Source organism: Papilio polytes, unplaced genomic scaffold (assembly GCF_000836215.1).
Source record: "Papilio polytes unplaced genomic scaffold, Ppol_1.0 DF822845.1, whole genome shotgun sequence".
Taxonomy (NCBI): Eukaryota; Metazoa; Arthropoda; class Insecta; order Lepidoptera; family Papilionidae; genus Papilio; species Papilio polytes.
The window spans coordinates 1,770,653-1,788,009 of NW_013526359.1; the positions used below are offsets into that span (position 1 = coordinate 1,770,653).

General features: G+C 31.4%; 1 protein-coding gene across 5 annotated transcripts in view; it reads right to left on the reverse strand.

Annotated features, from left to right (window-relative positions):
- LOC106105459 (cAMP-specific 3',5'-cyclic phosphodiesterase) overlaps window positions 1-17,357 on the reverse strand; it is a 242,934-nt gene that overhangs the window by 100,157 nt on the left and 125,420 nt on the right. The window contains exons 1-2 of one of the 5 annotated variants that reach the window (XM_013285768.1): window positions 14,146-14,369; window positions 12,956-13,215 (exon numbers count right to left, since the gene is read on the reverse strand). The exons of the other annotated variants lie outside the window; for them this stretch is intronic. Of the exons in view, the coding sequence (XP_013141222.1) occupies window positions 12,956-13,110 (155 nt within the window). The 5' untranslated portion in view covers window positions 13,111-13,215; window positions 14,146-14,369. Of the gene's footprint in view, window positions 1-12,955; window positions 13,216-14,145; window positions 14,370-17,357 lie in introns of those variants that run through there. 5 annotated transcript variants of the gene reach the window in all.

A 17,357-nucleotide genomic window follows, 5' to 3' on the forward strand; every position in this document is an offset into this window, starting at 1 on the left:
TAAAAACATCCTTGAAAGCCTTTAAATAGCAAACCATATTACAATTGTCGTATTTAAAATTTTAAAATGTAATTCTACGAACTTTAGATTAGCGAATTTCTTTACATTGCTAAAAGACAGATCCATTAAAGTAGTCTTAACTTTTATCCTTTTTTGAAATTCCATACAAATCTTAAACAATTATTTTCATCAAAAATATGTTGCACGTCAATAACATCAGGGAGTCGAGTAGACAGATCCGTGATAAATTCCAGTAACCCGATTCGACTTTGATAAGAACCCGAGTCCCGATGAAGGATATTAAAATTATTCGGGACTATCTAAAGGTTTTTGATACTCATCCCTGAGCAATATAGGAGGATTGTATATTTTAGTTAAAGGTCACTTGTATAAGAATGTTCAAGAGATTATTTTCATCAGTAAGTGTGAAATAAGCTACATAAAACTCAATTTGACTGATTAGAGATTCTGTTTGACAACATTTTGAATTTGCATGTTAAAGAGTTCTCTCTTAAATTCTCTTGTAGGGTGGAATGTGTATTTTTTTAACTTCAGCACACAATAAACTGTCTTGAATTTATGTCATTTTCTTCTATAACTTAACGGGTATTATTGCGTCTTCCACATGTGTCCAGTTTGCGTTTTAGATGTAGCTATATCAATAACTTCATTCATTATCAAACTGGTGTATGTGAAAATAAATTCAGTCCATTGTCCAACATATTTTGGTATCTGATCATCGTATCCTCTTGTTTCTTCCTTGATGCAATCTTGTTTATTAGTATGCGTAGCAGCTTGTATGTCTCAAATTACGTCTGTAATCGTGTTGTGGCATCTCGTTAATCTAGATAAGTGTGTAAAATTCGGCTCACCTCAAGGCCAACGTCGATAAGCAAGTGCGCGTTGCTGTTTGGGAGCCGATGAATGGTTGCTTTTTATTTCTTTGTTTTAATTTTCCTTTCGTTAAGCCCATCTGTTTTTTTTTTACCCAAACTCATAATTTATTCATATTAGGATATTTTCTTTGAACCATAGCTTTTACCTTTTTCGTCCGTCACAAAAATACAACGCCAAATTCGCATTATCATTAAAAGCCGTTGAAATTTTAACAGAAAATCTGTTTGTTTTAGAAAATAGTAGTAGTCATTTGGCTGCGGATATAACAATGGTTTGTTATTTTGGCAATCTGTGACATAATTATGTCATTAGAGACAGACAGCGTCGCTCGTCTGTTACAAAAATATCAACAATGAGAAACACTTTAAATTGTTTATAGCAATACAGTTGCGAACAATACAATTACAATAAATTGATAATTAGCGGATCGGCTTGTTGTTCGATAGTTGGACAGGTTGCAGGGAGGGTGTTAACTATTGTGGATGTTTACCTGGGGTAGAATCGTGGTGTTGGAGAGCGCGTACGCGAGACCGGAGGCGGAGGCGGAGGCGGGCTCGGGCTCGGCGACGGCGGCTCGGGCCGACGCGTCTAGCCGCGCGGGCCTGCCGTCAGTGACTGCCGTGGTGGCTCGCCTTGCCGCCCTGCGCTTATCGGCCGCGCCATCACTATGCACTCTACCGCGCGATAACGATTTAAACCCTTTAAATTGACCTTTAATTAAACCCATAAAATGATTACCTTCAGCTATAGACTATGTTACCTACGATATATCCAATTACGTACACTGTACGTGTACGTAACTCCGTTATAGTTCAGAACTATGTTAGCGTGTTGCGCTGTAGTTCAGAAAGGCATCGTTCCTCCGTATCCATGTTTTAAGTTAGTATTAGTTTGAGTCAGTATATATGAGACATAAATCTAACGGTATTAACTTTGAGCTTTCCCTACTAATGAATATTGGAATCTATATTTCCAACTTTCCATCACGTATTGATTCCTTTTTCTTATTAACTAGTGGTTTTTATTTAGGGGTTTTAGGTTATTTTGCTTATACATAACTTAAAGTGCTTTCAATATACAACTGGCCTTTACCTACAGCTTCACCAGGGTTTGTCTGTGCTTAGGTAACCAAGTGAGCTCCATGCAAGTATCCAAGTGCTCGATGTATCTCATTTTAATTTGCAAAATATTGTTAAAATAAAGGTTCAGTCCTTTAACTGAAGTAGGTTGTGTTAAATCAGGAAATTATTTTTCGACAATGAAATGAAGGACCATTGAAAAAATACAAGTGGCGTGCGTTCAACGAAATGTCACGCTTTAGTTATAAAAGCGTCAAAGGCTCACAAGAACTTTTACATAAATTTATATTATGAAAGGTTTTTGTTAAAGGTAAACCTGTTTAAGGTTTATTATCATATATATTGAACATTGTTAGAAAAACGACCTATATTGACAACTTTTTATTCCGTTTTTACGGTGATAACGCAGTTTACCTTACCTTAAATAAATATAACTAACTATATAGGTCCTTTAAATTGCAAAGCCACATAGTTATAACAACTAATAATCAATCTAAGAGACCAGATTGAGAACTACTTTCGTGTCATATTATATTCCATTCAAATACTTTCAGTGAAAACCCCTTAGTTTACCATATGTTAGCGTTCCCAAAATCGCGCACTTAGCCGTAACTTCTCACTAATGTCTAAAGCATCATATTGGCAAAGCGCCATACAGGATAAATGGTATTTCTCCATTTCCTTATTAATGTTTTGATTTGCTAGCTTGTCGATTGCAATCATATCTTCATCTTCCTACTCTAAATGGAAAATTCTATATAGTTATTTTGAATATTCACAATATCTTATTCTAAGATCGTACATATCTAAAAATCTGAAATAATCTATTTTTAAGAATTTCAACATCGTATCCGATCTCAAGTCGTAAACTAGATAGTTGGAATTACTCCTATAACAACTTACTCCGATCTCCTCTCTTGAGACAATATCGAAACATTACTGAATAAGATATCATCACATTAACTACTTCAATATCTATTAAGAATTCCACTTACGAAGTTAAAGAACTTCATCTCCAATGAAAAAACTGCGAATGTTGAAAAATCTACGAGACAATATACTAGGACTAACTAGAAACATTCTTAGTTAGAACATGAATTGACACATACAGATCTAGGCATGCCTATCACCATCACTAAGGAATCCGTACTAAGAAATAAGTACACTAAGAGACAGTTTTAGTAACAGCACATAGATTGTAAGTACGGTAGCAAGTCTGAGTTTACCGTACTCGTTCTTAATGTCTCTTAAAAATAATATCGGAGGTATTAGTTACTTTGATCTAGTAAATACAATCCATATAAATAGGTAGCAAAAAGTAAAGATAATTACGTCTTTAAAGCGAGCAGCGAGAACATTGCGCTTCACCGGACGTTGTAACAATTATCTTTTAACTAGGCAATATTACAGCTCGTTTAAAATTAGCAAGATTGTTAGTAGTCGCGACAATGTTATAACATTTATTATGCTAATACATTCCTATTTAGCGTAAAATATTATAATACTAGGATTTCTATAACCGGTTTTTTAATATCTTGTTAGAAATAGCTTAACCATTTAGGGCCTTTGCGCAATTTCCCACTTCGCACAACTGTCTTATAGAAAGGCCTGTCTTCATTATTTCAACACGTTTTAGTGTCTTTCAAGTGAAGAGGGTACTCCTTAGTTGAAGTCCGACAAGGAGTATTTAGTTCCAGTCATGCTAATTTTCAAATCTTTCTTTTTATCGATCAATTTGCTTTATATAAATTTATATAAAATTTAAATAAATACGAAAATTTAAATGGATGACTGCTTGTTAAAGTTTGTAGCTTAAACCGCTGACCGGATTTCGATAAAATTTAGGATAGTCCGTAAGAACAGATAGGCAACTTTTGTGTTTTTTTTAATTTCATGCGGACATAGTCGCGTGAAAAGCTAGTTATTAATATATGAAGACACCTTGCTTGTAGCGATAAAACATGCCATGAAAAAACTCAAATATTTATTATGGAAATAACCTATTGAATATGCTTGAATTACGGGAAGCATAATATCAGTGTAAAGCGAAGCGAAATTTCACAACGTCCCATTCAAACTTGAAATATTAGAGCTCTATTGGACAAACAAAGGAGTTTGGAATGACAGTGCTCACCTCTTTGTGTTAATTCTTGAAAAGATTTTTGATTAACGCTATCTAATTTAGGTTGAAATGTAACTCCAGATAATATAATTGACCTTTCATTTATATAACCTTACTTCGTAATGTAGCATAACATAAAGTAATACTTGCTTATTACAACTATAAAATTGAACAAACTAAAACAATTGAAAGTCGTTAGTGAATTTAGAATTTTAGATACATAATTAATCAAAACCCGAAGGAATTATTAAAAATAAAGTCTCTGAGCATGCTTCGATGATGTTAATTTACATATAATTTGTATTACAAATGTTATTCTTGGTTCAATAAACGCACTCAACAAGGTAACAAATGTAGTTACAATAAAAGTCTTATATGTGTTAATTTTGTGAACCGTGACTATACAGAACGTATTTTAAATGTAAACTGAGTTATAAAATTTTAATTCTAAAAATAAATAGAATTTAATTCGATCTCCTATTACTCTAAATTCTCGAAAACTGTGAAAATAATTGTTTGTTTCAAATATAAGTCAATAAATCATACATTTAATTATACCAATATTTATTTTAATCATTGATTAAATGGAGAATTTGAGTCTTTCGAACTAATGATTTGTTCTCACTGACCCTAATGGTCACGCTGAAGGCACTTAGAAATACAAATATTATGAAATATTCACTAGGTTTGTGTATACTTTGAACTTTGTCCTACTTCAGTAAACAAAATACAATGTTTTTATTAAAATAGTTCCATTTCCAACAACAAACTAATTTCAGAGTGCTCGAGTTATTTTAATTAAAGTTCGGGAAAATGTCCCCGAAAGAGTTCACATGTCAGATGTGTTATAATTAATTAAATTTTATTAGCAGTTTCTAAATAATTAGTTAGTATTACAAATATCTGTGCAAGTAGTGTTTTACTTTTAAAAGTTGGTCTGAATCAAACTTAAAAAGATAGGAATTTAATAAATATTTTTTACATCATAATAATTTTGAACGTTATTCTCGAACTGCAGCTAAAAACAAAGCCGTATGGAGAGTGGATTTCAATTTAAGCTCTATTTGCAATATAAGACTCGGAAATACATTGATAAATTCATCGTGCATTTTCCTCATCCGAGTCCCATTCACGTTAACTTGAAAACCTGATAGTTTCCAGACACGATGCCCAACTTTCTTAAAATCATAAGAATAGACACAAATATAAAGCGTCTAAACTAGTTAAACATTTAGCTAATAAATTCAATTATTAATTATTTTACGTATACTTAACCCTATTGTTAGTTACGTGTTTACCACACCTGGCCTTTAACGTATAAAAGCAGATGGATTTAATGCCACCGAGCGTAAACAATAACTGGCAGTGTAGCTACGTGCTACAAACGTAGCCCTGATCCGTAGCGCGAGGAGCTTTAAATGTAGCTACGAAGCATTTGTACGAGGGCTTATTTATTCAAAGGTCATCATATCGTCGAAATTGCTATTAAAGAATATATGAGGCTTCGCTATTGCTTAAAATAATATGAAATGTGTACGAAAATAAACTAAAACGTTACAATATTTATACAGAAAATAGTATTGAAAGATATAAGTATCACAGGACTACCAATCTTGGACAAAATTTTATAAAATGCTTTTATGAAAAAGTTATGCGCCCATTAAATGTTTTTTATATGTATATGGTACTAAATCTGAAAAAATAACATAGTCTGGTATAATAACAAATAAGTGGAAGTTGGGGTTGGCTTCAGTTATTTCAGTCAACCAAAACTTTTCCTGTAACTTTATTTTAGTAAACCGTTGTGAAATGTTAATTACCCGACTTCTTGCTCATTCTTTTACTTTTCTTATTAATCAATAAGTGGATGGTGAATTATCAAATTAAGTAAAAAAAATCTTAAATTGGAAACAAGTCATTGAATAGAATGATAATAGAAAAGAGTAAAAGACGAGAAAGGGTTCTTGTATTCTACAAACAACATGTTTATCGATCCGATATGCGGAACACTAACGAATATTAAGTATTTTCCAGTGAACACAAAAGAAACCAGCAGCGCGTATGATTTTCATGCTCGCAGCGAATCGAGAGAGCCTAAACACTCGCTCACACGAACAAGACGAGACTTATAAACTCTAAAGATAATAGAGTGAAACTTATCCGCTAAGCTCATTGAAGGTTTTAAACTCAGAAAAGCTCTTTAAGCTACGCTTTGTGTAAAGATAATGAGCATTTTTTTTTGAAAAAATGTCTAGTTTTTAGACTGTATTTTACTTAAATAAAATTTATGTTATGAATGGGTCTAAATGTGTTATTAAATGTGGTTTGAATAATAGTACGGTATTGTCGATATTGCAAAAATGTTTGAAAAACGCTAGTCTCGTATATTAAGATATTTGATACAATATAAAATATTGTAGCGGTAAGCCTGTGAAGCTGCACTGGCACAGTTAATTTAACAGGGCTTAAATTGTTATGTTCTAGAACATCTCGCTACGAAAGCGCAATCTATATAGTTTATTACATTATCTTAAGTTAATAGTATATATGATTTCATCAACAACTAATAGTCTTTTAACTAATAGTCATTAAAAATGGATTCTTTAGTATTCATCAAGCTACCTAGATTAGTTACATTTTATTATTGATGTATCTTTTATAATTTAAATATTTCAATGTTTATTTTATTTCGGTCTATACGTAATTTTACAAGAATTATTTATCTGCCTCATAAGGGTATTGTGATACGTTATAAACCAAACTCAAACACAATCAATCATCCGAGCGCATTCTATTCTCGTTTAATGTCATCATGGAATTGAATAAATAAAACATGATAGTAAATAAGGCAGACAATGTAAGTCCAATGTAAATTATGATATTGAAAATTTTTTTGACAATGTTTCTTATTGTAAGATATTAAGAATAGCAATGCCTCTAAGGCCGAAATCAATATTTGATACTTATGAAGTCTAATTTTGATCCGAAATTAAATTTTGTCACCTACTTTGTTTAACGAAGTAAAAAAAATGGTTCGTCCTCAAAGAATTAGACAATGTACGCGATTTTAATCTTGGTGTTATGCTTAGTTAAACATAAACGAATTATTAAAATTACCGCTAATAATATTGATTTCGGTCGTTAATATTTACTCTAATATTCGTTTATTTAAGCAAAAACCGTATTTTCTAGAAAGTCTATTGATCGCAAAATATATATTTACTTCATTAGAAACAGCCACTGATAAGTTTATCCCCGCGGAATGCGGATATTGAATAGCGATGGTCCCTTGGGGCACATGCAAATTAGATATTCAATGTCACTTATGAGTACATTATCAACAAAGCTGCGTAATGAAGACCTTATATTCAATTTGTGTCGATATTATTCCTTAGAATAGTTATGATATAAACTTGCGAATTATTGGTGCCTCAGCTTCTTGTATGTCGATAATTCTATTTCGTATAAATGGTTATATTAACGATCTTGGTGAAATTAAATTATAGGAAAGAATGAAAAATGTTAGAGCAGTTACTATTATAATCCAGTACTATGATGATTTATTTTTTTAATCTTTGTTTTTCAATTTTGTCCTTTCCGTTGTAATCGGTTTCCATTAAGTCAAAATAAAACAAGCTACTGATATTGAGCTAATGAGGTACGGAATAAATTGGCGTGTAACAATGGCCCATATTGCAATGGATTTAAATAAATTATGCACATTATTAATGGTTCCGTAACGAACAAAGTGAACGTCGTCGCTTGCGCGATTTCATCACAGTAATTAGCCGGTGACATTATTGGAATTTCGTCAATCAAATCGAATGTTATTATTCGATTGTATTTTCATTAAAAGTTAATTGGACCTCTCTAAACATTGAATTTACATCCGTCTCTAAGGACCATGAATTTGACTGCGATAAACATATTTTAAATTGTATAATCTTGGAGATGAAGGAATTTTTAAAAGTATACATGAAGAAGTATATTCAAACACGCTCCAAGACATAAAGAAAATACTCACTGAGGTATAGTCATGTTCCTAATATCATGTATAAAAAATACAGTATAAAGTATTTTTCTTACTAAGCGGTGTTTTAATGTGAAGTTTATGTATAGAAAAGGTCTTGTCGCTTGACAGCATAAATAGTTACATGTATAGGTCGTTTAGATTAGAGCAGTATCAGACACGCACGGCTCGGCTTGAATGGAGGTATTTAAAATTATAAAGACTCTACATTTTCCTTACACGAAGGAAGGATTAGAAAAGATGAATACGTTTTTAAAAGGCAAGTTTCGCGACTCAACTTGGCGCTGCGCTGAGTTCAGCTAGATTTATGACATTTTAGTAGTTAAATAACAAGAGCTGATAGATAATAATAATTTGTGCGTATAATGTGACACGACTTAATAGTAATTAAAATTAATAAGACTAATGATTATTAATTAAAAGATAAAATGAGTCTTCTTTCCCATTGTCTGAGATATCCAACACTATGTTTCCTTTAAAGATATCGTGTTTTAAATTACCTCAAATCATAGAGCAATGGATAATTTAATTATAAGTCTAAATTACGGTTTCAATTTCAATACCGTTGCTTGTTGGAAGAACAAAAACATAGCCTTGGGGCGAAACAGAATTATTTACTTAATCAGATTTTGACACGAATGATGATACAGCTGGTACGATAAAGTTATCAAGGCTCATTTGAACAATACCTTCGTTATTTCTATGAAGAAAAGGTACACATTTCATTAAGCCTTAACATTTTTAAAATTATCTTAAGATTGCCAAATTGACGAAAATATTTACAACACATTTTTCAAATTATAGCCAAATTTTTGTTACTTTTAACAAGAAAAATGATTACAGTGACTGTTTTCTGTTTGAAACGTCTTCTAATGATAGTTAAATCCTTCTCTGCATTTGTTTTGTTCTTAATACAAATAAGAAAAATATTGTATATTGTACCAAGAAATACTTTACAAAAAATACCGAGATTATCTCTTGCGTTGTATGAAATATTTCTTTCGTTTAAAACCAACAACGCTCATTCCTCGTTCTAATAATATAAAATTGCACTCTTTCTATTTTCTCTGTTACATCGTCCGTACGTAATATTTAGTTTTATTATTGAACATATATTGTGAAATCAAATGTTATGGATTCTAACAAAAAAAGGCAGAAGTTAAAGTAGAAACAGAGAATTTAATACGAGGGATTAAAATATTTCTCCAAAAACTCGATAACAATAATCAATCTCATTAAAAGTTTATTGACAAGGACTTCAAAGTTTTTGAGTTTTATTATAAAAACATTAAGAGTTTATTTTTGAGAAGTTATATTTTTTATTTAAAGTACAAGATTGCCGTTTTGCACATGATTGCCACACGGAAGCGTCGCATCCCTGCTTGCAAACACTACTTGAATGTTATTTTCAAATATCACATAACCCACTATCAATCTGGTAGGAACATTTTAGTTTCAGAAACTATTTTTCAGAATCCGAAATACAAATGGAAATCTGGGATTCCATATTTACTCAGGTAGTGTGTAGTGTGCAAATGTTTGATAACGTTTGTAGAGACACTACTCAATCACAACGATGCAACTCAGTTTGCTAATAACGCATCTACCAGACGCATAGTTGATACTGTGTTTACATTAAAACTCACAACTACAAAATTATCATGAAGAAATATTACCAAATTTTAATCTTTCACGGAAAGTAATATGCGGTGAATGCTGACAAATGATAATTGATTTTAATAAATATTAGGAAAACAATGCAATACAAACTGGTTTAGATAAAAAAGATACATTTTTTTGTTTTGTTGTGCCTATATTTCTTTTCACACTTAGAATTTTGACTTCATTTCACACACAAATCTTTGTCTGTGAAAATTAACCGTTAATTCAAGAGCACTCTACCGACGCTCCATCGGTATAAATAATTTTGTCGGTGGAGCGATATCCTTTCTTCTTTGGATTGCTTCTTATCTTATGGGATTGTCTTTTTGTTTTGCTAACTAATGACTTTACAATAACGTACTGTCGCTACGCCTGTGTACTCAGTTCGGCCCTTGCACAAATATGCGCTGCGACGCCGCCGGGCTATATTGGTGAGGGCAGGCTGCCAACGTTCCCGGAACGCTTATCACCCGTCACCTGAAATCTTCGCATGCCGAGTGACGCATCCCGCATATGTCAGTTTAAATATGGACTTGTATCTTACAAACAAGTGCCCTTTTTACTTATAATCAACATTTTTAGTACAAAAAATGTTGCGTAAAAGAGGCTACTTATCAATACAAAAGAGAATAAGATTAGTAAAAGCATTAGTCAATGCTTTATTAACTTTAACCCACATATTAAATAAATAAATATATATTTATATTATTCGTAGTTCATACAATTCATTTAGGTTTAAATAAGTTAATTCTACTAACAACGTAAAGAAGTCAAGTTCTGTAGAATAACCCGATTCCAGGCAGATACTCAAGATAAATGTAAAAAGTTAGTTAAATAAATAGTAAACAAAAAGCGAAGACAAAAGACAAATCCGAAGAAACGTCGACAACAGCAAAATATTAACAAGTAAAATAAGACCATTTCAGTATCTGCAAAGAAAATTGTATTTTCTTCTTTATTGCTATTTTATTCTATCTGCATTTTATGACAAAAATTTGTCCACAAATTAATTCTATTTATATCGATTGAAATGTAAATTTATTACAGACAGAATAATTTTGGTAAAAAATCAGAAAATTTTATAATTTTTATACGAGTTTTAAAGAACTTGAAGATTAATTTGCAAACCAATTTGTAGCACAAAGCTTGGAGCAAATTACGTTAACAAATAACATTTGCGCGAAGAAGGGCGACAGGATAAATATTTAAACGATTACTTCTGTCTGGAATTGATATAATAATTAAGTAAAACATATAATTACAATATAATAAAAGTTAAAAAAAACAACAAGTTAAATTGAATTAATTATTTGAAGAAATGAAAACGACTTATCTTTATGAGACTTAAAAGAAAATATGAAACAGCAGAAAATCATTTGCGTGGGAGACTTAATTTGGATTATCTTTGCGACCGAATACAAAGACCGTAACAAATTATACAAACAAATATAGCATTCGCGATAAACAATTAATCTATACTTCTATACTATTATAATAACACGTAAACACACAATACTTTGTTGCCTAGGATGTCAGCAATTACAGAATATTTTTGAATAATTCTTTTTTTAATAAAAAAGCCTACACTTGCGTCATGCTTTAGGGTATATATTTTAACGCCATTAAACTTAGGGGGTAAATATTTTGGATAAAAATCCTAATGTGGGAAAGAGACCATTAGCTGCCAACATCAAGGAAGCAATGTTGTCATCATAGTAAGTCATTTTGACATTAGTAATTTGATAAATGTAAAAAATAAAAAAAAATCATAATTTCACGCGGATGAAGTCGCACGGGAACAACTAGTAGCATATAAATTGTATTCTAAACGAAATTGTTAACTTTAAATATGTCTATGCAAACACAAATGATTTAAAAAATAACAACAATCTTGGTTTAGTTGGTTTATGTTCCCGTGTATTCGTAGGTACAAGAATAGCGTATTTCTCTTGGAAAGTTTTATTACGCTCACCATTAAGTATGCAATAAGAATTGGTCGTTAATTCAACCTTCAAGTGAGTGAGTTGTTTGTAAACTCTTCATTCTACCGCTACGTAAATAGGGAACTGTCGGAATTTTATCTGCTCATTCTTAACTTACTAGTTATAAAACGTTATGTTTCTACGCAATCAATGTTACGTCAATTTTGATGCTAACACATAGAAACATAATGTAGACTATCTTACGACGATTCTAATGATTTCTTGCTCGAAGCTTTCAGTGGAAGAATCCAAATTCCTTTTAGAATAAAACACAACAAAGTAGAATTCTCAATGCGAAAATATTCATTACAAAATGTATTTCATAATTGTATCTTATCATGACTTATTTTCTCTAAATATTTAGCATAACACCGAAACAGATTTACGTCCATTAAGTTTGGCCTCGGCCCTTCTTAATGTCGTAATTAGATGGTATTTTTTTTCCATTTCTATTTTTCTGAATACTGTCATGGCAAAAAAATATTTTATTTCTTACATTAGAGTAAAATTATTATTCTTTAACTAAATGACAATATGTTTATGAAAATTATCATGCCTTACAGACCTTTTTTCTCATCCTTAGCTAATAGTTGATAAATTAAGTTTGCCTATATATTAGACTAATAAATATGTTTAAACATTCTTGCAGATTTCCTGTATTTTTGTAGCCTCGCAAATCTTTCAAGGTTATTAAAATTCAATATAGCTTTTACTGCAAACCAATTTTCGGCAATCACTTCGTGAGTTACAACGTAACAGATTTAAAAAATTAGGCTGAATTCATATAAATTGTATAAATTGTTCATAAATCCGTCCTATTTGAACGTTTAAGATAAAAACTTCATTTAGATGTGTCAAGGTTTCCCGAAAAACATTATCTTGCTTGCGAATAAAGTATTTTAGTATTTAGATCCTATAGTTAAAATTTAATTGATTGATGACATTGATTATTATCTACTTGTATTTTTATAAGGCCATCATTTTTCATTAAGTATTTCACATAAAGTTCATAGTCCCCACTTAAGGTAGTCTTGAAGTCCCTTAGTGGGGAAGTATAGTGAGCTGATCATAATAAAGTTCGATTATTTCTTATTGTTTACAAATTAAAAACATTATTCAATTTTAAAAATTAAAATGAAAAAACTGTTTAACGCCATCTATCGGAATGTTAGTAAAGCCTTACCTGGTTTCAGAGCCGACTACAGTCCATCCACGTCTACGGCGTAGAGCGCGAACTTCAGCTGTCACTACGCGATCGCGGGTCCGTCGGTGTCGGCTGGCACTAGCAACTAAAAGATTGTTACTAGCGCCCTCTTTCATTTCAGCGATAGGCAACATCGTTTCACTGCGCTTCAGGCTGTTTACACTAGATGGCGCGTATTCCAAATAATATTATCACATTTTCTTGAAAACTACTCGTTCAAAAATAGGTTTTTAAAGTATCTACGATATCCAGAAAACACTATGATTGGTGTTATATTCGTTTTCCTTTGATAAATTACTTTTATGGTTTAAATTTAAATGTTTAATGATAAACACATTAAACACCCAATGTCAATATATTCATTACAAGTGATTTTTTTTAATTCACGTCTATAATTTCGTTAAATTATTAATATCATGTGTAAAGTCGGTAAAGCAACTGTTTATGATTGCATTTTATTTTTATCTAGAATTTAAAACTGTGGCCCAATGTTATGAAGTATTATTGCTTTGTCCTTTACCAAACAGACAAAAGCATGTGTGATTGTGAACCATTTGGCAAGACGTATTGAACTATTTTAGATATTCAAACCTTTGTAAGTTTTACTACACATGTTATTCACATTGCTCGGAATTAATGTGTGTTGGATTAGTAATGTTTTGTGTAAATATTTACAAAATAAAAATTTTATTCTCTTAATTCCTTTCAAATACGAAAATTTTGTTGTTTTAGTGTCATATTTAAATGTGTTTAACTAGGTTATATCTGTATGTTTAAAAATCAGACATATTAAAGAATTTAGTACTGAGACAGATAATATGTTAATAAGCTGTACCTACAGGTTTATTTTCATCATTTTTATGTTATTTAAAAATGCATTACACTTTATATCGCGACCATAAGAAAGCATGTTATAACTGCACAACGAATCCTTTAGAAAAACATAGATATATTTCAAAATGTATATAAAACATATATAACAACTATTGTTGGCTTTATATCTCTGAAGATATTAATACAAATAACTTGTTACACATAACATTATAAAAAGTAATGAGTTATCATAGAACATATGAACATTATTTTAGTACCAAAATCAAAAGGAAAACGAACATAACATTTTCTGATATCTTTTTACGTATATACTTAAAATACGACGTAACATATACCTTGTAGTTACACAAGAAAATTTATATTCCGGTCCTGAACAAAAAAATATTGTCACGAACACCCATAACACGGTTTATGATACAGCGATCTACATGGCTTTTTATCACCGTCACAAAAATCGTTTTTATAAATGCGACATGCACTAAAATCGTTCGGTTTTCACTGATCTCTCGCGTAGTTCGAAGTTTCCATACTGTTCGGTATTTTATAATTTCGATCGACGTTTAAATCGTTGGGCGCGCGTCGGCGACTGCGCGCACGATGGTGCGTCCTAACCGACCATAGCCGCCGCAAGTCAGGCGCTTTTGCGACAACATAATTTTTCAACAATATTCAGTGCAATAAATCAACGACATTTTCATGACTCAACCGTGCCGCAGATAAAGGAAACATTGTATGCATCATTATGTTGCTGTTGCCCTCAATTTTTGTAACATTTTAAAACGTGACAATTTTTTTTTTATGTTTATATGTGTATCTGTGTCGTATACTTTTTAAAGATTTTGATTACTTATAAGGTTCGGGTATTCATTTACTTATTCAATAGTAATACATAAAAACGCACATTAAAACGTCCCTATCCACATTACATGAGATAGTGGCAGACCCCCTGTTTACTTCAATTCAATTCAATTCACGTATGTGGTAAACGAAATCCGCTCTGAAAGGAATTTTAAAAAAATCCCCTGCGTTCATTCGGAGGAAAGGCAATATAGTTGGAAGCTTTCAAATATCGTCGCGGATCCAATGAAAACATACTTATTATTCTTCCATCACGCCACGTGGCAAAGCTGCTGTCAATTAAATGAATATCAAAGGATTTTAAGATATATTTTTAGTATTCCTGTTGTGCTAATTCTGTGATTTATTTGTCTTTAGTTAATTCAGTCATAAGTTCTACTCACTAAAGTGATTCTATTACTATGGTTTACAACGGCTGCTGGGTTCAGGCGAATTAAATTAAACATCAATAAATCAAATTACACAAATACATGTAATCGTGTTCATTTACTCTTGCATACTTTGCAAATAAATTGCAAATCTGTTTTTTCCCAGAGGTGTCAATGATTTTGTAAACTATCTTTCGAATTGCGATTGAAAATAAATTGAGGTGAATTTTACAACGTCGGGAATAAATTCCATCGGCTGGTAAGTTTCCACTGTGATTAAGTACAAAGTCCAGAATACTGTTGCACAATAAAATAAGTAATAAAGTAGCATCTCAAGTAAACGATCTTTTTTACGAACGATTGATTGATTCATTGATAACCTTTAGTTAAAGAAGTTTTGTTTAACCAACAAGAGAGATGATTTTTTTCCCCTGTGTTACAGTTCCTAGTAAAAGTTACCTAATATTACTCTATATGGCGTACATAAAATGTATTGCTCTCTTGCATTTTTTATTACATACATGGGTAATGGCACAAACTGTAAAGGAACTGCGTCGCTGAAATTCGATCTCCATAGTCGACATTATTAGAATTGTTGTCGTATACCAGGTTTATAATTGTCATTTGGCAGTAGTTTATGATTTAATGAATATTACTCTTTATATTAATATTAAAGACAGTGTTCGAGTGAGACGTGTTTACGCGGGTAGGACAAGAATAGATGGTGGCAAAGATTCAAATATGTCGCGCGGTTCTAGTCCTCGTTTCTACCGTTTTTCATAATGTCACAATTATTAAGTACCTGGAAATTCCAGATTTATGTTTATAGACTCATTCAAGCCAGCGTTAATTGCACTACGATCCTAATTATTATTATAACTAGCCCTGTTTATTAGGTTTATTCGTCTTGACGCACATTAAGGATCTTTTCGTAATGTAAAATAGCCATAAGATTTTTATAAACGTTAAATTGTGCAGAGATTACAACGTTCAAACAAACAAACTGTTCATCTTTATAATATTACAAAGATTGAGATAATAAAGAGTATATTTGTGTGAGGTTATTATGAACGGCGTTTATTTTGAAATCTTTTCATCTAGCTGTCGAGGTATATGCCAAGAATTCGCAACAATTCTAAAAAAAACATCAACATCTCTAACTAGTCCCGTCAACGCCACACTTTTTGACAAATGAGGTGCGTGAACTATTAAAAGTAAACATGTTTGTTAGTACACGTGTTCCAAGAAACAAGAGGATCAGATATAAAGTTTATCCAATACTTTCACACTAAAATATACGATAAAAGTTTCGTAGTAAATTACAGAGTTTTTTTTAATTTGCAATATCATATGCATCGCCATGATTTTTTTGTGTATTCAATTCCAGTAGTCGAATAGTTTACACTCTGATAGGCATTCAATATACGTTCAACTATAAATAACGGGACAAAAATGTATTTATTTTTTGCATACACGTATTTTTACGTGCAAAATCTGTATCCATTTTTCGCTATATTAAATATTTAAGCTACAATGTATACAGCAATGTAGAACAAAGTAAAACAAATAAAGAAATTCGATAGTAAAATACTGCAATTGCATCTTCTAAAGCAAAGAGATAAGTGGACAATGGTCTAATTATACGAAGCGAACTAACGACCTCATTGAAGAAGAAAAGTCTTATTAGTTATTTCCTCCTAGTGTTTGTACCTCTTATTACTAAAATGGATTGTAAATAGAAGAAATAGTGGTTTACAAAAGACTTAAGAAGAGTGTTATAAAAAACATTGTCAATTATTATTATTAATATTTGCTCAACTACTAATGATTTCCTTGAGAAAATGTTATTGCAATAATTCGCAACATCAAAGACCCAATCAACGAAGCTTGGAAACTTTATAAAAAGCTACTGTAAGGTTTCATTCGTGCAATAATCAAATTAATTCATTAAGCCGGTACTTAGGCTAATAAAACAGAATTGTTTGCTGCTAAGTGAATTAAACCGGTGAGTGAGGTTGCAGATTGACTCTTGTTTTTGTACTACTCGTTTTCTTTCCTTATTATTCGTTCTTCGTTTATATTATTACTTTGCTTTTAAAAATTTCAAGGAGTGGTTGATTTTTAATCCATTCTTGAAGCCGCTCGTATTGGTTAAACACTCTGATTAAATTCCATAATAATTGACCAGATAATATTAATTACACAGACTTGCCCCCTTAATTAGTATAATAACAAAACGTAAAACAGTAAAAAAAAACTATTTTTTAAATAGAAATTCAATTGCTACGAAAAGTGTTTAAGTAATAGGAAAGTATAGACTT